The 23737-nt window shown below is 48.7% G+C and overlaps 3 protein-coding genes across 3 annotated transcripts in view; 1 reads left to right on the top strand and 2 right to left on the bottom strand.

Annotated features, from left to right (window-relative positions):
- Positions 1 to 62: 62 nt before the first annotated feature.
- TMPRSS12 (transmembrane serine protease 12) lies at positions 63 to 5044 on the bottom strand. Its single transcript, XM_086768654.1, has 5 exons — positions 4939 to 5044; positions 4307 to 4505; positions 2502 to 2770; positions 1307 to 1449; positions 63 to 305 (listed from the first exon to the last, which is right to left on the bottom strand). The coding sequence occupies exons 1-5, from the start codon at positions 5042 to 5044 to the stop codon at positions 63 to 65; spliced, it is 960 nt and encodes a 319-aa protein (XP_086624780.1).
- Positions 5045 to 5136: 92 nt separating this feature from the next.
- Positions 5137 to 7705, bottom strand: TMT1A (thiol methyltransferase 1A). The gene is made up of 2 exons (XM_010119623.2): positions 6956 to 7705; positions 5137 to 6039 (listed from the first exon to the last, which is right to left on the bottom strand). Exons 1-2 carry the CDS (start codon positions 7457 to 7459, stop codon positions 5803 to 5805), a joined length of 741 nt encoding a protein of 246 aa, XP_010117925.1. The 5' UTR covers positions 7460 to 7705; the 3' UTR covers positions 5137 to 5802.
- A 7378-nt stretch (positions 7706 to 15083) lies between these two features.
- Positions 15084 to 23737, top strand: part of SCN8A (sodium voltage-gated channel alpha subunit 8) — a 65911-nt gene continuing 57257 nt past the window's right edge. Inside the window, exon 1 of the mRNA XM_086768770.1 lies at positions 15084 to 15190. The gene's annotated coding sequence lies outside the window, so the exon portion shown is untranslated. The remainder of the gene's footprint in view (positions 15191 to 23737) is intronic.

The following is a 23737-nucleotide window of genomic DNA, read 5'->3' on the forward strand; positions in this document are numbered from 1 at the left end:
TCTTTTCAACGTTTCAGCAGGCAGACCAGTCCTCTGTGATGGTGACACAGTGGTTTGTCCCTTCAGAACGTCTTCGCAAGCACTATACGTACCACAGTCAGAAAGATGGTAAGGGTAACGCTCACGGGATTCACAGCCTTGTTACTCAGCAGCTCAGATTCTATCCATCTTCCGTATTGAGATAAACGGACATAGATCCCCGGAAATTTTGGCTGGCCACAGCCAAGTCCGAAACTAGCAATCCCTATGAGATAGTACTTGTTGGTACTAGGGTCATAGCATGCTAAAGGTCCACCGCTGTCTCCCTAGGAACAAACAACATAAAAACCGGTAACGTGTATTCCCTGCCAGGGCACCATGGAGAATTAAGTCGGTAATGCATCCACTTTTTTTGGTCACTTTTTGTTAATCGGCTAAGTTGACTGGACAGTGATGATGACAGTGATAGATGGATAGTAGTGCGCAGACAAATGAAGGTAAAACTCAGCGACGCTGGGTGATACTACCTTCACTAGAATACCAGTTGCAGTGTCCTTAATTAAAGTCCCGCTATTGTTTTTCTTTCTGCACCTTGTGCTAAGGCTTGTCTCCCTAAACTTTCTCAGCCGTCAGTCAATATGAGAATATAGTGTCCACCAAGAAGCACGGTAATGAGTGCACAACCCTGAATGCTTGCCACAGCACCAACTTAAAGGAAAACTGCTGAGGAAAGCAGGATGCGTATCAGACAAAGTACTTATGAATATGTTATGGTTTTTAATTATAAATGTCTCCGTGGCACTGCTGCCCCGCTTCTGCATGCTGTGCTTTAGACCCAAGAACTGTCTTTTCTGAGAAAGAGATGCTGATTGCTCAGCATTCAAATAAAAACCTTGCTGTATCCCTGAACCATGTCGCTTTCCAAAGCTGCTGCTCTCTTTCAAAAGCACAAAACCAGGCGTGGTGCTGGTGTGCTTCATACATGCTACATGTATGTACAGCAATGTGTGTGTGTTCCCATCCGTGTGTTCGTGAAAGCAGTATCATTTCGTGACATCTGTGGCACGTGCTGTGTAACTATGTTTGTGGTCTTTCTGCTTTAGCTTATTCTTGTCTTCTTCTGAGTATCGCTGAAATCTTTGTGTGTTTTTTCTTTGGAATGGCCATCTTGCCTCTTTGATGCTTCTTTTGCAGTTTGCATTGTTTTCAGTTTCGTATTTGTCCCATTTTAATTAATTATGCTACAAATGCTGGTCATCGTGATGCCCCTGAGGCTCTGGCTTGGGGGTTTCCGTAGTGGCAGGTTGGGCACGGTGTTCATTCTTACCTGACAGGTATCGGTGCCTCCCGATTGCGAGCCAGCACAAATCATGTTCATCTTAACCAGACCTCTATATGCATCAGAACCGTTACAGATGCTAGAAGGAATGATTTCCACTTGTGCTTCTTTTAACATAGCCGGCGTTTTACCTTTAATGGAAGACAGCATATAAAAAGGTAAAATATTGATGCTGTTGTGTGTGGCAGTTCTTACTGTGCTCTTTTTTACCTGGTCAGCTAGCTTAAGCATGTTTCTGTAGGTGTTTAGACATGTACGTAATATAAATTGTGCCTGCTTCTAGTGGATTTAAACTTAAGAGAGTTAAGGATTTGCAGGCTCGGATTTGATGTAGTTTTTGCAATTCTCAGTCTGAGGAAACATTGATGATAACAATATTGCTCGCTAGCCTCACTCAAAATGTCAGAGGCAACTTAGCAAACAAGCTTGTATGGTCCCCAGCTGGCCACGCAGGAAAGATGCACACCACCAGCGGACACCGTATCAAGTTTGGACGAGAGGTAATGGTTTTAAAATAGAGGGGGGTAGATTTAGATTAGAAATTAGGAAAAAATTTTTTACGATGCGAGTTATAGAACACTGGCCCAGGTTGCCCAGAGAGGCGGTGGATGCCCCATCCCTGGAAACGTTCAAGGCCAGGCTGGATGAGGCTCTGAGCAACCTGACCTAGTCGGGGATGTCCCTGCTCCTGGCAGGGGGGTTGGACTGGGTGGGCTTTGATGGTCCCTTCCAACCCTAACCATTCTATGATTCTGTGATTCTAAGTTTGTGCTCGTTGGGATTGAAGTATGGCTGAGTGCAGCCATTTGTAAAATACGTGGGGACCCCTAAATTCACAGTGCACGGCATCAGAATTGTTGTTTTCCAATAAAAAGTTGTTTCTAGCAGACAATATTGAGTAGCTGCACCATGAATCTGAAAGCCAGGCTATTTTCCTTTTTTTCATGTTATATTTGTAAGAAAGGCTAGAAAATGTATGCCTTTTGCATACATCTGTGTAGATCTAATCTGCTTGCAATGGGAAAAACACCAAAAGCAGATATTCAGTTGTGGAAGGATTTAACGATGTTGTGCGATGGGACTATACCCCGAACAAGTTCAGTTCTCCGTGAGCTTGAGGGACTGGAAGCTGGTGTTCGTTATGTAGCCTGTAACTCGATCAACAACGCAAGCAGAGCTTTACCTTCTTCTGTAAGTCCCCAGCCACTGACATAGCATGCTGTTTCGTTGTCAAGGTACGCGTCGAGGTGCGCAGGAGGTAAGCAGAGAGGCTGAATGTAATCACTGTAGCGTACTGCGGAATGAAGCTGAAATAATGCAATGTCATTTTCAAATGTGTCTCCGTTGAATTCTGGGTGCACAGTGATGCTTTTAATATTTCTTTTCGCCGTATATTTGCCATGTTTCCAAAGGTTATAGACGCCCAAAACAGCTCTCCAGGAATATGGGTCCCTAAGAGAGAATTAATGTGGTTTTTTACAATTACATTAAAGTCAATACGTTTCCTGATGGCAATGTTTTAACCATTTGGTTTACTGTTGGCTTATGTGCCTCTAGGAATATACATTGAAAATTCTGTCGTAAATATTTCTGGACCAAATCTGGCTAATTACCGTTCTGTCTGTTTTGAACACTCAGTTTGCCTAATGCTGCTTATGACTGTTACGGCAAATTCAGATTAATGATTTAAGCTGATACTCAGATTTTGCTTCCCACTCCATCTCAGCAAAGGCCATCCAGGAGATATTTTTTTGAAAAAGACAAAAACATGGATTTATTTTGCAGAAAGGAAGTAGGCTTATACCCATAATGCTTATAAAGACTATGCTTGTACCTAGATTTGGGAAATGCATTAAGTAGAAGTTACAAATAATTAATATCAACTTAATATTAAATTTAGAAATATGGCCAGAGTCGGTCAGACCTAATTTCCAGTCAAGTATGTTGAAAAAAGTCTTTACTGGGGAAAAAAAAAAAAAAAAGTGGGAATTTGGCCTGTGATGAGCAAAAGGCAGGCTATAAAATTCAGATTAACCTCCAAAATTCTCCAGAGTGTAAGATAAAAATTAAATTTATTATTTGTGATATAATGTATAATGCCTCTCTGAATTAATGTTTGTAAAAGTGCATTTAAAGAAACAAGGAGCTGATCCGACAAATTCTTGATAAGTGATAAAATTCCAAAGGTAGAGAGATTTTTATGGTTCAGTTTCCCTCAGGTCACGGTTATGTCAATACAGTCCATATGAACTTGCATAATCTAGTTTGCGGATCTTGCAACTACGTTAAGCACTACGGAAAAGACAACACTGATGAAAGAGCTGAAATGGAGCAGAACTGTAAGTACAATGAAAGGGCCTGTTCTGAGGAGTGTTACTACCACACTGTCAAAAAAAAAAAGCAGTTAAGGGCCATATTGTTGGTTCTGATAAACAGGAAAAATGGAAATCGTGTTAAAATTAATGAATTGTAATGTTTCTGATTTAAATATTGCAGCATTTTCTTTTCGCAGTGAGCTTTACTAGTTTAGAAAAATCTAGTAATGAGAAAAATTAGAGCTCCATGAAAAAAAAAACCCTAACCTAACAAAAATGTCACCTAGATCAATAACAAATGACCCTTTATTAAAAGTAACAGAAGTTGTTTTGGGCCAAGCCAGAAGTTCATATCCAAGACTTCTTGATGCTGACCGATAAAGATGTAACTTTGCATCCCGTGCCGGGCTGGCGGCCGTCACCGCACACAAGCATTACAGCAAAGGTGACAAAGGGGACCGTCGCTGGTCCTTGGAGCCACACCAGTCCCTCCCACGGGCCGTATCGATAAGCGGGAGTTGAATAGTTTGAGTCTGCGCAGCGGTTCTGCGCTACGAGAGCTCGGTCCTTGGACGTCCCACTGATTTCCCTTTGGACACCACAGGTGACGCTTTGCTGATGTGCTCTGCCCTCCTCATAGCTACTAAAGAGAGGTGTTCGCATGAATACATACTTCCTTTTTCTAACGCAGTGGCCGGCAGTAAGAACTGAATTCTCATTAACTAAAACTCCACCACAAAGGTGTGTAAATTGTAGACCAGCCTGGCGAATCTGGAGGCTAACTGACCACGGCCACGCTCCGGTTTGAGCGTCGTGCCCACCTACAACGGGGGATCCTGCGGCGCTGTCTAAGAGCGGCCGCCGTCCGCAGTCTGCAAAACAGAACAGTCAATTATGTCATTCAAATGGAAAAACAGAGCTTTTGGTACACTAGCAGCATTTGGGGGGGTTGGTTTTTTGTTCGGTTTTTAATCTACAGTGTTGCTGTAGGACTTTTGATGTTTGCAGCTGGAGCCCGGCTTCTGGAGATCCTGGACCTGTTTTATGAAATGTGTGTATTTCTTCTGGTCACATGCGTATTTGTTGTATATGGATTTATTGTGTACACTGAGGGTAAGCGGGTTCCAGTCGCTGCTGCTTTATGAAGTCGCCAGACTTCGGTATAAAGTTTTCCCGTGTGCCTGTGGGCAGCCGCGGGCCGCCGCAGCCCGTCCCCCTTCCCGCCCCTCCCCGCCTGCCCTCTCGGGCCCTCTATCAGCCCACCGCGGCCCTCCCGCACCCGCTGCTCCGGTACAGCCACCGTACCCTCGCTGAAGACCCGCGGGGCCGCCCCCCCGGCCACGGTGCCCGCCAGCACCGGCAGCGGCAGCAGCAGCAGCAGCAGGACGGCGCCGGGCCGGCCCAGCCGCATCCTCCGTCGAGGGGCACAAAATGGCGGCGGAGCCGGGTGGCGGCGCGTCCCGCCTGAACAGCGGCCCCTCTCAGAGAAACGTCCCGAGCGTGTAATGTTAACCAGGAATCCTTTAATGCTCTCGTGGCGAACAGCGTTAGAAGCGGTTACCGCGCAGGGACAGGCAGGCAGCCAAGCGAGTGAGAGGCTCTGGTGAGTGTTATCTGGGGAGGCAGGGTGTGCGCCTGCCCTCACGCTCCCGCTTTTGCCAAGAAATACTCGGGCTGAGCGAAAGGGAGCTGTTAGGAGTTTGCGTCCGACCGCTGCTCCTGTGAGGCTGCGCTGGTGGAGCACGGGGAGAGGGGAGCAGGCTGAGCCCACTGCCAGCGCACGATGGCTCCCCAGGCCCGGGCTGCCCGGCCACTTCCCAGCGTGGGGAACCCCTGATGGAATTCTTTCGCAGAATTAACCTGACGTAGCCAGAAATTTCCTTTAATACATTTATTTTTTTTTCTGCCTGCTGGGCTGTATCTCATTCTCCCTGCAGCCTAATCTCCTGCGTGGGGTCCAGCGAGGCATGGTCAGCAGCGCAAGGGCTTCAAATGTGTTTAGAAAACTGACTCTCTCTTCTAATTTGATGCTTGAATCAGAAACTTTAATTAAAGTCCTTCACTGTGTCACCTAGATTCGGAGGTCTGGATTAGCCTATGCTGCGTTGTTTGCGTTATGCCAGGGAATTTCTCTGGGGGCAGGAGGAAGGCCAGGCAGGGCGGTGCGGGTTACTTCACGGCGTACCCGATGATGTGGGGCTGAATGGGCGTCCAGGGCAGCATTACGCTGATGTGTTGCAGTTTCACCTCCGAGAAGTTGGCCTGTTCGAGATTCTTCCATATCTCTCTCGTTAGGCAGCATCCATCAAAGACAAGTTTCCAAGTCGGATGGTAGATTTGCTGCCAAAAATACTTCCAGCTGGAATGATCGGCAGCCACGTGCTCTAAGAAATAGAAGGCTCCTCCCTTGGGAAAACAAAGTCGTCTTACAGAGCTGCAGCAGGCACTAGGGTTATGCCAAACTTCTCCCTCCATCCCACCTCCTCTCAAATACAGACCAGTGCGTGTGCAATTCACTTGCTCATCAGTATTCTCCCACCCCTTCCCTGCCTGCTTTTTGCTTTTGTGATGTCAGTTGGAATTAATGTAAGCAGGAAACTTGCAAAGATTCAAAATGCCTGTTCAGAAAGCGTGAAGGCTGTACTTATTTGATCCCTCTTTTATTATACCAATAGTTTGTTGTCTTTTTGTTTCAATTACAGTTGCTACCGTGTCATTTTTTTTCAAAGGAAACTAAGAGAAATGTATAAATCCTACTCAAACTCATCAGTTTTTGACAACCCGGAAGATTGTCTTGAAAATGCCACTTTAAATGCTGAAAGTCTGTTGCAAAAATACCCCAACAAAACAGCTTTTAAAAAATCTTTAGCTTGATTAGTATACTACAGAGAACTAAGGCATTTAATTAGACTGTTTTAGTCATATAAGTAGATCAGCCCCACTTCTAGGAGGCTAGAGCAGTTTATTTAAGATTCAGACTTTCCCACCTTCTCACCCAAAGAAAATCTGGTAAGTCTGGGGAGAAACACCAGCACAGGAACCAGTTCTGTGCATGATATACTGTAATTTCTTACAGAGTTAGTGGCAGTTCTGGTTACGAGACTGTATTATTTTTAGCGTTTGACTTTCAAGAATAGGACAGACTGACCAGTATGTTGCTACTGCTTTGCACCATTTAGCAGTGCAGAGGGGTTGTGGGGAAATAAACTGGGTCTGGTTTGTAAGCTCAAAAAGAATTTTTTTTTTTCCCCCCACCTTTTTATGCAGTGCCCCTGGAATAGATGATAAAGGTAGTACCAAAACTTTTTCTTCAGATACTCACTGGTCTGAGCACTCGCAGTACCTCCTTCAGGGTGGCGTTCACATTGTGCACAGAGCAGAGGACCAAGGTGCAGATGACGGCATCCACCGACCCGCTGGGCACCTGGTGCAGGTCTTCTCCTGCAGCTACCAGGAATCGCTCGTAGTGGATGTGCTGGTTCTTGTTCATGCGTTTCGAAAGGCTTTTCTGGAAGTTGGGGTTTATGTCAGTGCATGTGACTTTGCAGCCCGGTGGGTAGAACTGGAAGTTAGCACCAAGGCCGGTCCCGATCTCCAGCAGCTTCAGCTCTCCTGAGGGGCTCCTGAAGTCAGAGAGATTACGAAATAGCTCCTCTTTGTGCTTCTTTGTTTTCCTTTCATGAACTGCAGAAAACTTCTCTAAGAAGAAAGGAAAAAATATCTTCTTGCAGAAAGGCTCCCATATGCCCAGGAACGATAGTAGGTAGATGGGCATGGCGAGCAGCGCGAGGCAGGCACGGAAGAAGAGGATGTTAGCCTGTGCCATCTTCAGCGTGGGGCAGGATCCGTAGTGAGCAAAACTAGTTCTTCTGTGTATTAGAGCCCGTGAAATTCAGGCTGAGCTGCCTTCATGCACTTGCTGTGCTCCTCTTGAAGTACGTTCAGCTCCTTGATCTGGTAGACTTTTCTCTTTGAAGTCTGGTCACAGGCAAGGAAGGAAGAACGTAGCTGCATACCAAACAGTGACCGTAGTGTCCCAGCAGAAGAGGAGCTGCCAGTCTGTTACGTAACCGGGGTAAACTGGGCGGTCCAACTTTGTGTAACCACTGGCAGAATGTCATAAAATGCCTTAACTTGGTGTTCAGCAGTTTCAGGCTACAGGTCATGGCTCTTAAAGCAACGGACGTTGTCTTTAGTGAGCTGAAATAAATTAATCTGAACTCTGGATTTGCTGTAGGAGTTTGATTAACATTTCAGTTAAAACATGTTTGTTTAAGAGTTAATTTACCACCTGGTTGGTAAATTCACCCACTCACTAGCTGGGTGAGCTACTCAGTGACTTGCTCCGTGCACCCTCTGACACAGCAGTTTTCAGTCTTTCCACTTTGTGGGCAGCTAAAATACTTTGGTAGGTGCACATGGGCTCCTTGGCAGTGAATGAGCTTGCTTTTCTTAGTTATTTCAGACCTTTGATGGGAATCATGAAACAGATAAAACAATTAATTCAGTAATCCGTGCGTCCCATATATGGCTTGGTTTTACTGACTTTATAAGTTTGGGTCAACAATGAACAGTCCATTCTGTGCTAAATGCATTCTGTAAAACTTTGTCCACTTTGCACTTAGCAGTGCTTTTCCAAAGAGCTTGGTAGCCGTGCAGATCTGCCACTAGCACTTAATTGCCCTGCTCCGGGAGAGCCCGGTCCGGGGAAAGGAGCGCTTCGGGTCGCTAATAAAGGCAGTTCTCTTGTGAATTGCGCTGGAGAATTTTGTTTTTCTGTTCAGTGACAGGTAGTCCCGTTGTCCCGTGAGTTTCCTCCTCCCTCTAGTGGTAGTAAAGCAAATATAAAATCCAGCGTACATCAGCATCGCAATTAGAGTGCTTTATTAACGAGCTGTGCTGTCGTACCTTCATACCTCCACCTCATGGCAACTGCATTAGAGAAACAGATTTGAACAGTGGGGATTAGTTTGTGTGTAGACCAGCTGGATGTGTGAGGAGCACAAAATAGAGACGTGAATGCATTATTTTCTCATAAACGTAATTTGTACCAGGTTTTAATTCCTTGCTGCTGTTCTGCAGGAAATCATAGAAAAGGTTAAACAGCGGCCAAGAGAGCAGCACCTTCCCTTGGTGTCCTCGGGGAGTTTAGCTGGAAAACATTTCTAATGCAGCTCCTGGCTTTTAACAGATGCCTCTTTAAGGTGTGGTCTGGACTGGAGAGAGTAGAAAACAAAGAGTTTAAGCATAGGTAAAACACGTTAGCAGAGCGTGCCCAAAGGGCTCGAAGGACACGGCTTATCTAGGAACAGCGTTCTACGGCGGAGATTACCTTTCTGCCATCTGATTTAACAGATGCCAGTTTTCTCCCGGTGTAAAGAAGAGAAGTTCTGGTTTTTGCTTTGTACATGACTGTTTCAAGTTAAATCTGCGCTGACAGCGTTGGCATCTAACGGGCAGTGAGAACTAAGCGTAGTGAACTGGTGGTGTAATGAGCACTTCCCTGAAGAAACAAAAGTCCCGCCAGGGAGGAAGGACTGTCCTGGCATGGGCAGTGGAGCGCCTGCTCGTAAATACTTTCATAATGGGAAAACTGAAATGAGAGTGCTCGTACTGGTGCTGTATCTAGTATGCATGTGTCCTGTACTGGAAACGTTAGAGGTTGGGCATTATTTTCTGCCCTTAGAAAAACATTAGCCTTCCGTCGTTGCTTGCATGTATCTTCTGTCCCCCTCCCTCGCTCAGCTCTCCAAGATGCTGACTCCCCCTTTATTTTATATTGGACTGAAGCGTGTTGTCTAGACTTGTGCCCTGTTTGCCTGGTGCCTGCGCAGCAGCTCTCCCCAGAAAGCCTAGCTAACGGATAGAAGAATGTGATTCCCAGTTGGAGTGAGCTGTGGCTGCTCAGGAGGGTTTCCATACTCCTATTCTGCGTAGCCCACGGCTGTGTATGGGCTGATTGTCAGGATGAAGAACCTTCAGCTGAGCACGAAAGGCGTACTGAAGGGAGGTTCTGTGTCCCGCAGTGCTCATGGTCGTTTATTTTACCGCACACCCAATGATACGAGGGCTGGTAGGAATCCAGTAAGGTGTGGTGTGAATGTGCCTCAAATGGAGATCTGAGAAATTTGTTTTCTCCGGCTCCCTCTGTGTCTCTCTGCTCGAGGAACACCCATCTCCAAAGTACTTCCAGACTGGGTCAAGACCTTTTGCTACAAGTAGGTCCAACTGGAATGATCGGGAACCACACGCTCCAAGAAGTGGAAAGCTCCACCCTCAAAAACAGAGCCATAAAAAAAGTGTAAAAGAAGTTAGGACTGTTCACCTCTGTGTGCAGAATTTTATCTTTTGCACGTTGATAAACACACTGCCTTTTATCACCTCGCTGAGGACCAGCCTCCTTGCCTAGATGCTGTGCGTGCTACATTCATGTTTGTTTTGATCTGTGAAGTCTCTGAAAGTGCCTCCCATTCAGTTTTCGTTGGAGGTGGTGGTCATTACTGGATGGCTACGCGTTTGAATTTAGGATTGCGCAAGATGCAGTCTGGTCTGATGGCAGGAACTGCTGCCACCGGGTTTTTGTCTCTGCCTTGGATGATCTTGGACAAGCCACTTCAACTTCCTCGTGTTTCTTTTTTTTTTCACCTGTGAAATGTGAATAAACAGTTTGCTTATGCCAAATACCAGCAAGGAAAAGAGTTTATTTCTTAATGTTTATAAAGAACATGAGGGAGCTTTAGCGAGCGGAAATCTAGTGTCCCGGCCTGAGAGGCTGCGGTCAGTCTGTGTAGCGTGTAGTAGTTCTGTCATCGTCAGCCTTGTGAACCCTATCCATGCTTAATTGTATCTTTGACCACATCTGCTCAACGTCTTTCTCTGTTAATAAATAACAGATGAAAAGCAAATCTGGTATTGTAAGAACTTTCCTGTAAATCATCTTGAGTGGAGCCAAACAGAAGTCCAAGGGTTGAGAGCTGATGTTTCCGTCCCCATCTCGGTGGAGCGTGTTGGATATGATCTTATTCCCTCTTCCCTAGTTTTGCTTTGTAAGAGTGTACAAGGTTGCCCTGAGGAATTAATTAGGTTTTCAGCTGCGTGCAGGGCTAAGGCTGTGGCCAGTTACACGGATTTCGCTCACCTGTTTGGATAGGACTGGTGTTAAGTTTAAGTTAAACTCCTCCCCAGTTACTCTAACTGGAGAAAAAAGTATTGGAGGAGCAGTATGTGAATGCAGCGTCTCACAAGTGTTCCCTTAGATTATAAGGAAAATACCTGCAAGTGGACAAGTTTTAAAGAGAGAGAATCGCTAGAGAATACACGTGGCAACGCTGAACTGAAAGGGTTGTTAATAATTTACCCGTGTTACAGTGCACATCCCTTCCCCCTTCCCTCCCCGTATTCCACCGTTGCCCTGCGGTAATCCTGCTTATCCAGTACTGCTCTGCTCCTGCTCCTCCTAGCTCCCAGCGCCTCCTGGGTTGGTTTGGGGTTTATTTTTTTTCTTCTTTTCTTTCTGAAACAGCTTTGGCCTTGGAGTTTTTGCGGGTTGCCCGACTGCAGGTGCAGGAGCCAGGCTGGCCGGCTTGAGTAGCTGTGTCCTGCACTTGCCCGGGCAGTCAGCACCACCTTGCAGGTTCTCCAGACCTTCCGCGTGCGTGGCAGCACACGGGCCATGCCGAGGAGGGAGCGGGGAAGCAGGCTGAGCTGGTTCCTTCATCTGCAGGTCACAGAGCACAGCGCTAAGGTCCACGGTGCCATCTGGGACTCGATGCAGATCCTGGCCAGAAGCAACCACTGAATGTTCAAGCTTAAGGTGCCGGTTCTCTGAGAGGCTCTTGAGCAGGAACTGTCTGAAATTGGGATTAGGGTCAATGCACATCACCTGGGTAGAACTGAAAATTGGTGCCAGTGCCTGTGCTGATTTCCAGCAACACAAGCTGGCCCAAAGGGCCCGCAGATTTCCTTAAGCTGCTGAACAGCCCTTGTTTCTGCTTGTAGACCTTGTGGTTGTAGATGGGTGCCACCTAGGCCATGATGTCTGGAAAGACTTTCTTACGGAAGGAGTCCTGTAAGCCCAGGCAGGCAAGAAGCTGGATGGGGAAGAGGAGGAGCTGGACGCAACACTGGAGGAAGGGGATGAGCACCATGGGAGCAGAGGTGGCCGGTGCCAGGCGGCCTGCAGACCCGTCTGCAGCCGTGGCTGATGCCAGGGCCACCTCTGGACGGACGCGTCTGTCTGTCTGTCCGGTTGTGCACAGCTGCTGGGGCACCTGAGCGGGGAGGAGAGAGCTGCTGAGCAGCCTGGCCTCGCACGGCGGCCGTGCAGGGCTGCGCTCGCTCGTTCAGGTGGAAGGTGCTGTGAGTTTACTGCCTGTACAAAAACATTTGGCTGGACTGACTCTGAAAGCTCGGATCTCGCCTGCCTTGAGCCTGTTATACGGGACAAACAAGCGCTGCAAACCCCACCGGTATTTTGCGTATCAGTTTTGCGGCTGCTGTATTATCACCCCTCCAGCCGGCTCCTGCCTGGCTGTGGTACGGGGTGCGGTCACCGTGCCTCTTGCCCCTCTCGCCCCTCCCAGCAACTTGCAGGTTTTGGCGCTGGCTTATCTTACCGGGACGCAGCGTGTGCTTAGGACATCGTGCGCTTGTGTAGCAGAAGGACTGCGCCCGTGCTACAGGGGAGGGCTTTTAGGCTACAGCAGTCTCTCTGGCTGTTCGCATGTTCAAATTACAGAGCCGTTCCAGCCACTAGACTGTGTTCAGCCGCCGCTGGCCTGCATGGTGTCCGTTACAGCAGGCACGGGGTCACCTGGTTATCCTTACGGCAGCACAGACACCGTGTGCTTTGCAGGGGCACGTGCGTGACATCTCCCTGGCCACAAAGCCCGGGAACGGGTGAGGCAATTCAGGGGTCACTACACCGAAGGTGAGGGGAGAAGTGAGAGCTGCAGTGATGAAATAAGGAAAAGGCAGTATCCTTATCAAGCAATTTTTTTTTTTGGTGCTGAGCAGCTGTGTGCTCCTTAAAGAGACAGCACAGTGCCAGGTAGTTATTCAGCTCGAGAATTACAGAATTATCCCAGTTCTGTTGCCTAAGTTCGGGGCAGTTTTGTTGTCTTTTAACCCAAGGAGGGGTTTTATGGTTTTTATTACCTTCGCTTTTTTGATTACAGGCAAGCAAAATCATTAGCCGTAGGTGTAATATTTATGTGCTTTACAAGGCAGCAGCATTATTTTGGAAATGCTGTCAAACTCTGAGTATGCGCGTGTTCCGAGGAGCTCCTTTCAGTCTGGGTTGGGATAATGAACCGGATGGCTTTGCGGCTGGTGGGAAGGATGGACTGGGGCAGTTTGCAAAAGTCTAACCGCGCGTGGGGATTGTGCCGGACCTCGTGCCTCTTACCGGGATAGAGCCTCTCCTAGGCTGTGCCAGGATTGCTTGGCTCAATTGGGAACCTTTTTTTTTTGTTGTTTCCTTATCACTGTTCAGCCTCCCAGGGCATTGACCTATTTATTTCTTTAAGCACCTTGCTTAAAGATATCTTATACAAACTGTACTGACGCCCTTGGGGCCCCAGAATGTCCTTGAAGTATTTCTGGTGCGTGGCCGGCCCCGAGGGGACCCTTGTGCCCACACTTCCCAGCAGCTCCGTGGGTGCCCTAGTTGGAAGCCCAGGTCTGCTCCTGCATTTCCATCCCGGGGCCGGCTTGCCTTGCTGCCTGCATGCTCCCTTCAGCTTTTTTCTCTATTTCCACTTCTCTTGTATTTCCATTTATTTCACATCTGCTGGAAATTTAAGCCGTAGTGAGAACCAGGCTATGGAAGGTCCGGTTTGGGCTGAAAATGTCTCAGAATGCATAGCTTTCTGTGGCAGTTTACTTACTGTGTGTGTAAGTACTTTTGATTAGTTACGGCTTGAGATATTTACATTTTTTAGCTTGTGTCTGCCCTTGTGTACAGTAGGGTAGTCCCATAAAAGTCAGCGATATAAAGTGAGAGCGGATTTAGTTCCAGTGTCATTTCTAAAGTAAGATAAATGAGTTCTCCAGCACGGAGCTGCATCCTGTCTGCTCAGCACACAACTCCTAAAGCTCTGCTCAGGGGACAAAGATTTAAAATTCTGTGGAGAGGACATTTCTGCAAGGTGGTTTTTTTGTTTGTTTGGTTGTTTTTTTTTTCCTTAAAACAGCAACCTAATACAGTGTTTCAGTTGCTCTTTCAGCAACACAGGCATAGTCTTCCTGAGAACAAAAACTAGGTAACAATAAAAATTGATCCTAAAATCACAGTCATAAATTATAGGCGGAACATTATAGGCATAATTTCTGTATATAAAGGAGGAGGAGTTGTCTCTCTTAAATGAAGAGGGGTAACTTGGGTCAGTTATTAGTACTCTCTTATTCACTATTTTACTGGAAAAAACATAAATCTGCGTATATGATGGGTTTGTAGCTGAGGCCAGTATTCCGAAGCAGAGTTCCACCTCCCTAGTGAGCTGCCGGGTGCTGGGGAACCCCGCAGCTCCCCGAGAGACCCTCCGGGAGCCGAGGAAGGACCTCTGGGAAGAGGTGGAACAGCCCAGGCCGCAGTTAAGAGGAGGGAGCCAATACAGTGCCCAGATCTACTGGACAGAGAGCGTCACTGCACGCGTGCGTAAATGTCATTTTGGCACTTTTTAATTCCTTTTGTAAAACCTTGCTCTTTCCAGATAGTGGAGGGACGAGCGCTCTTGGCGATGCGGTCTGCGATGTGCATGGCCGTTTGAAGTTTTAGCTTGTCCTGAAACTGTGGAAAAAAAAAAAAAAAAAGCGTTTGGCTGATAGAAAGTTTTCCGTTTGCTCTGTCCATGACATCTGTCCCAGGTCCCGCTCTCTGTGTGTTTGTTACGGGACTTTTGCGCTGATCCTGTCGGCGCGGACAGCGCTCCAGAGGCGGCCGGCCGCTGGCCCGGACAAAGTTTCGGCTGCGGTCGCTGGAAATCGTTGTTGTCCCGCCACCTCCGTCCCCGGGCTGCCTGCACACCGGGCCGGGCGCTGGGCCCAGCTCAGCATCTCCAGCAGCCTGGGGTTTTTCCACCGGAACCGCCCCGGTTCCCGGTACCTCGGGCGGTCGCGGCGCGGGGCTGACGCTGGGAGCCGTGGTACCGGTACCGGGCTGGGCAGGCCCTGCGCGGGCCTCAGCGCCGGCGGCTCGCCAAAGCTCAGCTTCACCTGCGCCTCTGAAGCGGGCGGGGGGCGCCTGGCCCACCCCCCCCCCCACCGCCCCAGGTAGGGCTGAGCTCCGCAGCGCTCGGGGACGCGGCTTCTCTGCGGGGCGCGAGCTCCCCGGTGCGGGGCGGGGGCGGGGGTTCCCCGGCAGCCGCGCGGTGCCGGCGGCGGGAGTTTTGCCACGGTCCCTAAGGCCTCGGCCGGCAGGGGGCCGGCGCGCGGGGCGGGCGGCGCGGGCGGCGCGGGCAGCGCACCAAGATGGCGACAACCGCAGTTCCTCCTGCAGCTCCCCCACCTCCGCAGTCCAGCAACGCCTTGCGGGAGACGCGTTAGTGCAGCGGCCGCAGTAAGTTACAGCCCTCGGCGCGGGGGCCGTGCGGGGGGCGCCCAGGGTCTCCCCGCCTTTGCTCCCCCAGATTTTTTAATTTTTTTATTTTTTTTTTTTTTAAAGTCATGCCCCTCTCCCACAGCCAGCAGCACATCTCTTCCCCCTGCCCCCCCGCCTCACACCCCGGGCGGGGGCTTTGCCGCAGAGCGATTTTCCGGAGCTCTCGGCTGGCGTGGGGAGCGGTCTCTGGTGCAGTGGGGAGCCGGCGGGGCGGCGGGGGTAGCCCCCTGCCCCAAATCCGCCTCTGCCAGCGAGGGGGTGCCCCGGGAGCCTTGCCCCTCTCCGCCCCGACCGGTGCCCGTTCACTCCGCGCCCGGGGAGGGGGGACCGGGACGGCCCCCGCTTCTCCCCGCCATCCCACGCCACCCTCCACGCCCCAGCAGCAGCCGGGATCCTGGGGGCTCCCGGGGCGGGGTGGGGGTGAGCTCCAGCCCCCTCCCGGCTGCAGCTCGAGGTCCCCGGGGGGACGGGGGCTTGCCGGCCCTCCAGCCTGCCGCCTCTGCGGCCTCGGGGTCAGCCTTCCCCGGCTGGGAGGGGGCAGCCTCCCCCCAACCCCCGGTCCCCCAGCAGCAGGAGCTCCCTTTGGGCCACCTTCTCCATCCATCCCGGGGAGCCCTTCTCCCAGGCCCCTAAACTGGGGGCTGTGCTCTTTGTCTGCATTGTGGGGAGGGAGAATTGGAGGCCTGGTATCCCTTCCCCCTCAGCCCTCGCTGCAGAGCCTGTACATCCATCCCTCCGCCCCCCCCTTGTCCCCTGCTGCTCGGCATCCCGAGAGTCCTGCTGCCAGGGAGGGGGGAAGCTGGAGGACAGAGTTTGGGGGGGGAAGATGCATGGGGTGGCTTTGAGATTCCAGCCTGACCCAGATGTTGGCATCATGGTTTGCGCTCTTGCTTCCTTCCACCATGCAGATTTTGGGGGAACAGTGAGGGCAGATTTATTTTATTTTATTTTTGTTCCTTCCTGGGGAGAGGGAGTTGCGTGTTCACAAGGCTTTTCTATTAAAAATTTGGGTATCTTCTTCCCCTCCCCCCCCCTCATTTCTGGTGCAAATTATGCCCAGCTGATGTGGGGGTGGGGAAGCTGGAAGAGGAGCTCCACAGCAGTAGCTGCAGATGATCCGAGGTGAAGTCTGAAAGTCTGAGGGGAAGATGTGTGAGCAGAAAGCCTGTGTGTGAGGGCCTGCGCAGCTGGAGCTCGTCTTCTGTAAGGTGCCTCAGCTGGATTTTGGAGGGGGATCCCAGGTGTGGTGGGTTCATCCTGCTGTGTTGTGGGGGGTGGGCATGAGATCCTCGAGGAGGTGGGGTGGGTCGATGGGGCGCTGGTTGTATTTCTGCTGTGTGTAGACGTGTAAGCTGGTCCTTGTAACGCTGCAGCATTCCACCCCCAATGGGAACCCGTGACCCGTATGTCCTCGTTTCACACTGGGGAAGATGTAATTACGAGGGAGGAGGGGTCTTCCAGGGGCCCGACTGCCCCCTCCTGCCGGTATCTCTAGAGGCAAAAAGAGAGGAAGGCATGACACCGGTGGTTTTCCCGTGGGTGATGGCTGGCAGTCCCGTGTCGGAGGGAGGGCGCCTGGAGATGTTCTTGGACGGGGGCGCTTGTTTTGGCGTGTTGGTGGTGGACGCTCTCCTGCAAGGAGCTGACGGCGCGGCGCGGGCAGCGTGCGGGAGGTACCCCCGGGGGCGGCTGCCTCGGAGCCCTTCCTTCCCGGGGAGCGGCGCTGGCGGGAGGGTTCCTCTCCTCCTTGCCCGCTGCTTTCCCGGGATGCTGGAGGTACCGGTAGGGCCCGCGCTGGCCCCGGGCGGGGCGGGAGCTGGAGCGGACAGCGGCCGCGGCCCCTCCGCCCGGCGCAGCCCCGGGGACCTCGCCGTGCCCGGGGGACAGGCTGCTGTTACGTAAAGTTCCCGAAGCCGTTTGTAATCTATAAAAGCCTCCGGTGCTGTGAAGCGACGGGGGAGCAGTTAACGTGCCTCAGAGTAACGAAGGAACGGCCAGGGCTCTCGGCAGCGCTCCGTAATGCCGTTTTCCGTACGTGTGACGTGCAGGGCCTCGCGGAGCGCGGCTGGTTGGGTTTTCCGTCTGCTGTGTGTTTAGAAAGCCCCCGTTCTTAGCTTCGGGGAGGCTTAAATAAAATGTTTAATGACGTGACTGAAGGGCCGCTAGATTCTTGTTTGTGTGTTTCAGCGCTTCCACAGTGACATTCGTCCTGGGTGAAAGGACCTGGACCTGTTACAAATAATTTAACCAGTTATATAAGCTCATACGTATGGCTCGTATCTGGATCATGGTATAGATACTGTACTGCTCAGTGGAACAAGTATAATTACGTGGATATTTTGTGAAAAGAGGTGGAAAGCTAGTTTTCTAATAAATGGAAGAGAGAGCAATTGCATGTTGCAATAAATTGAGCATGGATGTGCTTTCATTCTCACTTAAAGGAGGTGAAATAAAACAGAAACAGAGTCAGTGCTGAGTGAAAATGAAGTAGCTGGAAAATCTAAATCGTGGTATAATCTTCCTCCTTTTTCTTGTTCTGTCTGCGGTCATTTGTGGGTTTGCTCGGCTTGTTTCGCGTGCTGAGACAGCTTCACATACCAATTGATCCGTGCTGGTTTTCAGCGGCTGGAGAGGCGACGGGCCCGGAGGCCGTGCGTGACGCCGGGGCATGCCGTGTTCATGTGGTCACATGATTTCCATTCACTATCGATTGCCGTCCTCCCGAAGCGGCTGCAGCTGCCATTGGCATCAACAAATACGCTGGAATCAATAATTTATTGTTGTGTTCGAATAAATCGTTTGGATTAAAGAAGGTGCGGTAAAATAACAACACAAAAGCACTGGAGTTGGGAGCGAGCATGGGGAAAATAATCTGAGAAACCACAGAGGGGAAATTGCACGTGATGGGTTACGTTAGTGGTGGCACGGTAGAGAGCTTGTCATCGCTGGACCGTCGGCTTTAATCTGGCGGGGTTCAGAAGCAGCTAAGTGCTCGGACTTTCCCCCTTATGTCCTGTTGTTCCACTTCTGTGCGGAGTGGCCAGTCGCTGAGCTGGGAAATACAAGTAAAGAAGAGGTGACTTACTGCTGCAGACGCGTGGTAAAAAAATCCTCCGTGACTTCAGCTGGCATTCGAGACTGGCTTTTAAGGCTTCACGTGGACTTCTGTCTCGTGGAAGTGTCCTTAAGTACTGTTCCAAAGTTGGAGTAACTTCTGCCTTCTCTTCCTTCCCTCTTGTCCTGCAGCAAAGCGTTATTCCTGCCGAATGGAGCACATCAGCATACAGGATATTTTAAGTCGAAAGAGTAGCCAGCAGGGACTGGGCTGTAGCAAAGCTGTGAAATTGCTGCTTTCTGAAAACAGCCGTTTCAAACGCAAAAATCCTGCTATCTGAGATCTGAAAGTCCATTTCCATCTTGCTCTCGCTGTTCCTGTGCCAGCAGAAGGGTATGGGAAGTTTGTATTTATAAATAAAATATTCTCAGCAGTTCATTCCAGGGGGATTTTTTTTTTTTTTAAAAAAAAAAACAAACCCAAAACCAACCAACCAACCCCAGCAGTGATGCTTTTCATTGTTGAATTTGAATTGTGAACTTTACAGGTAGTGATCTTAAAGTTACATAAATAAATCCTTCATTGCTAGAGAAGCAGGGAGCAGAAAATGTTGACAATTACTAAAAGCCATCTCCTTTCTCTTTTTTTTCTCTTGGTATGTACACTTATTTTTACTGGAACTCCCCACATGAATTTAAAAAGCAAATAAAAGGTACGTGTATGCAGTTGTTCATTTATGTATGCTTTGAAACCAGCTGGACTCCTGAGGGAGGAGGTGGCGCTTGCATGGCATCAGAGGCCCCTGCAGCTTGTTGGGGCAAACTGGGGGATATCTGGCTCTCTTTGGGCGTTGAGATGGTATTTCTGGCATTGGGTTGTGAGGAAGGATACTTGAAAAACAGAGCAGGTGAAGCTCATCGCAGGTAGCGTATGTGTCTATGCCCAGTGCTTCAGCTTAGACCTCATTTTGTTTTCATGGCTAAGGGGCGCCCAGGCATAAACTAAACTGTTTCTGTAACTAATGCTAGGCAAGAATACTGTTATTCTGGAGACAAAAATAATTAAAAGTTGTCTTTATTTCCAGGCATGTTGCATTCCCAGCAGTTCTGTGGAAATCTAGGAGACAGCAGTGCTCATTATCTTTAAAAATCAGACCAGTTCTAAGGAGCCTGACTCCTACCTAAAGGAGCCTGGCGTTGTAGTTATGAAGGTGCTGAGCTGGATACCTGATGCTTAGGCTAGTTGTGGATTTAATTAACCGTAGTGATTTAGTGTGACTGAAGTGCTACATAGGCCCTTCCGTGTGAGACATCTTTCACCTGAGTGGGAAAGGACTCCAGGAAGATGAAGTTGAACAACAAATGTTGCTATTCCAACAGCGTTTCCAGCAGGAGACTAACTTTTTATTGGTCTCTTGTGAAATCAGTAGCAGGATGGTAATGGTAGGACAGCAGGGAAGAGCTGACGTTAGGGAGGGGTGGGTTGGGTTTTGTCTAATCGGGGGAGATATGCATGGGGTGGTAAGAGAAGATGAAGACAGAATAACTCGGGCAGCCAGGGTTGCACAGGTTGTATTCTAGAACAGTGCGGAAATTCGGAGAGCTGCGTTGTGTAAGAGCAGAGAACCGGAAGGGAGGTTAGTTATTCCTCTCACTTTCCTATTTGTCCAGATTTGTACCATTTGTAATCATAGCACTTGAGCGCTCCACAACGTTAAATTAATTCCTTAAAAATTATTGTGTAGGATAACTGCTACCTTGCTCCTATTTTATGGGTCACTGACAGGCAGAATGACTCGAACATGGAATCCACTTTGGGTTAGTGTCTTAACTGTTACCAGCAACTATTTTTAACGATTCTTTGTTCAGAAGTTAGGCTTTAAAAAAGGGGAAGTTGAAGTGCAGCCCTTCAGCTTGCTTCGTCGGTCTGAATCTCCAGGTTCCTGTGTGAGCCTGGTGGGACGTGCGCGTCAGCTTTGAGTGGCGGCTGACATCGGGGACCGGGAGCTGCGGTTAGCTGTCTTAGTTCTTGTAACTTACTGGGTGATGTTATAGGAGTCATGCTGCTGCTGGGAGGGACTGGAAAAGCCTGCAGTTGTAGACCTTTAGCTTCTCAGGTTTTTATTACGGCATCTTTACATATTAATATATTTTTAAATATTTTTCCATTGTTTTTGTGCTTCTCTCTCAACCCTACGTTTCTATTCGTTTTGGTTTTTTTACCTTTAGAGGTGTGTGTTCAAGTTCAGTGCTGCCACTGCTGTTTCGAGAGCACAACTGCTTTCTTGCCCTGTCTGGAGTCTGCCCTTGAGCTCCGCTTAGACACGAGCGCCCAGGAAACTTCTGCAGTGTTTTACGGAGGGTGGGGAATATGGCCAGCAACAAAAACAATAACTATTGCTTGAAAGTGAAAATGTTTCCTCTTCCTTCCACTTTATAGCATCAAATGTGACGTGAGAGCTTTTCTAAGCTCCTCCTGCGTCTCAGCCAGCTGCATGGCTGTACCTGCTCATTGATAAAACCGGCCTGTTCCAGACACACGGAATTTCCTGCAGATGGAGAGGATGAGCGAGTTCTTCTGAAGGCCGTTTCCAGCCCTGGATTTTCTCATGCGTGGATATTTTGGTTTGGCTTGGAGTTTTTTAGGCTCTTGTGCAGTAGGATTTCAAAGGGCTGTTCATCCACACCACATTTTCCTCTCTGTCCTGACCCTGCACGTTCAAATCAAAAGCCACGTGTGTCTGGGCAGGTTATGTAAAAATTCCTACAGAAGGGCTCTCTCTCGAAGGAACTAAAAGACATGCTGTGAATGACTGAATCCTGCAAATTAATAAATGAAGAAATGTGTTAAAGCAAAGTTATTACCTCAGAAATGTTTTTTTTAATTTATTTTGACAATCAGCTTGAATAATTCATTAGAATATTTCATAATGTACCAGTAAATGGACTGCTGGGAGCATTTAGAAAAAATAATTAAGTCTTAGCAGCTAGGCACCTCAGTACAGCATTTTTTCTGGTGTAATATCTTCGATCTTTGAAAAAATGCATGTGTAAATATGCATTCTGCCCCCAGGGAGTTCTGCGCACTGAACCCCAGGTGCCTGGGACAAATTCCTGACGGCCCTGAAGCCACTGGGAGTGGCACCGTGTCACTCCCGATGCAGCTACCTGGAGCTCGGTAAAGCACGTACCTTCTTCTCCGACTCTACTGGATGGGGAATCTTTGTCACAAAGAACATTTCTCATTTTAGAGGCTGAAGAATCCAACGTGGAAAGTACTCCACAACAAATTGTAGTGTTTATTGTTACCAATTTCCGTATCTCCCAGCAAGACCACGCTCCGTTGTGACAAAAAATAATGTACAAGCTTTTGGTCTAAAGAAGCTTGTCATGCAGAAAGCCCAGGCTGTGCTGCAGCAGGCCAGATGTGCTGTTGTGGGAGTGTCTTTACTGATGAAGACGAGGATGAAGATGAGCTCTTACAGATCAGGTCCTTGTGAGACAAAGGCGTTGTCTCCCTCTGGGGTGCAGAGCTGGCTGCTCGGGGTGCAGGGAGGGTTCTGACGACTGGGGACGGTGTTAAAGCAGGCGGCTGTTACCTACGGCCCGTTATTAACAGGACTGGATCCAGTGTGGTCCTTGTGATCAGCTCCCAGTTCTCCCACTGGTTTCCAGGTGACCTTGGACAAAGTATTTTCCCTTTCTGTGTGTGTGTGTCTGTCTCTCTCTCTGCAGAGAAACTTTCCTGCTTCAATCCTGAGATCTTCAGGGTGAAGAGAGTTTAGTATTTGTTCATTCAACGTGTGGATGAGGACTAATTTTAGTTAAGGTCTTCAAGTAGTAGTTTTATTTTAAAACATCAAATAACTAGATAAAGCCTGATTTTTTTTTTTTAATACCTCCTCTAGTAACTAATTTAAATACACAAAAAAGGGAAAGGAATGAAAACCAGCGCACCCTCTCGGTTATGCTTCCCACTCGGGCCTCTGCAGCAGAAAGTTTTACTGACATGGGCAGACTGGAGCCTGAATTCACCCCCGAACCGGATGTGCTGACACTCTTGGTCTATGTGGCTGGTTTTGTGGGGATTTTTTTGGTTTTTTAGCAGATGTTCATGGACTCTAAACTCATTCTGTTCTTACAGTGAATACTGAAAACCCCCTCCCATGGTGAATGCTGACAGATGTTTAAGAAATGTGATTGTATCCTCAGTGAAAATGTTTTGTTGTTATGGAGGTTTTCTTTTCTTCCTACCGAGAAAACCGGTAAATCTTGGAAGTGGAAATCCTTGGTGCTCTAACCGTTTTTTGCTCCACACATCCAGTTTCAACCACAACTGTGCTGGCAGAAAGGGCTGCAGATGTGCTGGCTGCCTGACCCTGCACAGCGTGCTCTGCGCTGCCGCCTGAGCCTGGAGGTCTTGGTGGGGCTGTGTAACAGAGGCCATTGGTATATTTGGGTTTTTTTTTAATAAAAGTGAAATATCCTGGGTAGTTATGTCACTGGGCAAAGGTAAAGATTAGGAGTTGGCTGTTGGAGATGCGTTGTTGTAAGAACATGTAATGCTGTGCTATCAAAGATACAAAAACTGCTCGATGGGTCTGATTTAAGGAATTAAAGAAACATTCCATTCCCATCCTTTCATTTTACATCCTAGTTTTGTCCGTTATCTTAATACGGGGTAATTTACTGCGAAAACAAATGGCAATCAGGACAGGCGAGGACCTCCCAAGAAGGGAAAGCCCCAGCTCACTGCTGTGTCTTATATCAAGCAGGTCACAGCCCTACGAGCAAATACCAAATGCTGAAAGAAAAGCGATTGCTTCTTGCACCTTGCGCAGCAGAACAGTCTGCGCCGTGTGTGAGCGCAGTGAGAACGAGCAGCGCGAGGCAAACTCTCACCTGGTTTATTGTGTAGCGTCAAAGTGTCTCTCCGTTTGTTAATGGACAGCACCTTTGCAAACCGCTGTGGTGTGCGTTTGTAGAGCAGATTGGTGGTGGTGGCGGTCGAGTTTTTGTTGGTTTGGTTTTGCTTTGTTTTGTTTTTTTTCAGTGGCCACTTAGCAGGCTAGTTGGTTGCCTCCGGTTGTGTAATTGTGCACGCAAATCAGGCATTCATTTGTGCCTTCATTCTTTCCCTGTTTTATGCTGTGTCCCTGAGCTACTTTGGTTTCTAAATTCAGGCCTTACATATTTATCTGTGCCATTCAATTAGACCACATCCCCAATGCTGCTATATCGTTTCACAGTATGTGGGAAATTTGGTAATTAAATGCATGCAAATGCTGCAAGAATAGAATAAATTATTTTTTTCCTTAATATCAGCTAGCTATTCTGTGATGTTTCTAGAGATAATGTGACCAAGATCCTGGCTTTTCTTTCCCCTTCTTGCCATCTTCTTTGAGTCTTCGTTGTTATTACTCTAGAAATACTTGGGCAAGTTTATATTAA

This window comes from Chlamydotis macqueenii, chromosome 29 (assembly GCF_036417535.1).
Source record: "Chlamydotis macqueenii isolate bChlMac1 chromosome 29, bChlMac1.mat, whole genome shotgun sequence".
Lineage (NCBI taxonomy): Eukaryota > Metazoa > Chordata > Aves > Otidiformes > Otididae > Chlamydotis > Chlamydotis macqueenii.

What these genes read in the sequence shown, in the direction of transcription:
- TMT1A (XM_010119623.2), bottom strand. Translation starts at nt 7,459, where the DNA reads ATGGCACAGGCTAACATCCTCTTCTTCCGTGCCTGCCTCGCGCTGCTC. An exon ending in TACTGCGAGTGCTCAGACCA is followed by an intron (nt 6,040 to 6,955) that starts GTGAGTATCTGA and finishes TGTTTTCCCAAG; the next exon opens with GGAGGAGCCTTCTATTTCTT.
- TMPRSS12 (XM_086768654.1), bottom strand. Translation starts at nt 5,044, where the DNA reads ATGCGGCTGGGCCGGCCCGGCGCCGTCCTGCTGCTGCTGCTGCTGCCG. An exon ending in CCCGCGGGTCTTCAGCGAGG is followed by an intron (nt 4,506 to 4,938) that starts GTACGGTGGCTG and finishes TCTGTTTTGCAG; the next exon opens with ACTGCGGACGGCGGCCGCTC. An exon ending in CACTGCGTTAGAAAAAGGAA is followed by an intron (nt 2,771 to 4,306) that starts GTATGTATTCAT and finishes ATTCTCTCTTAG; the next exon opens with GGACCCATATTCCTGGAGAG.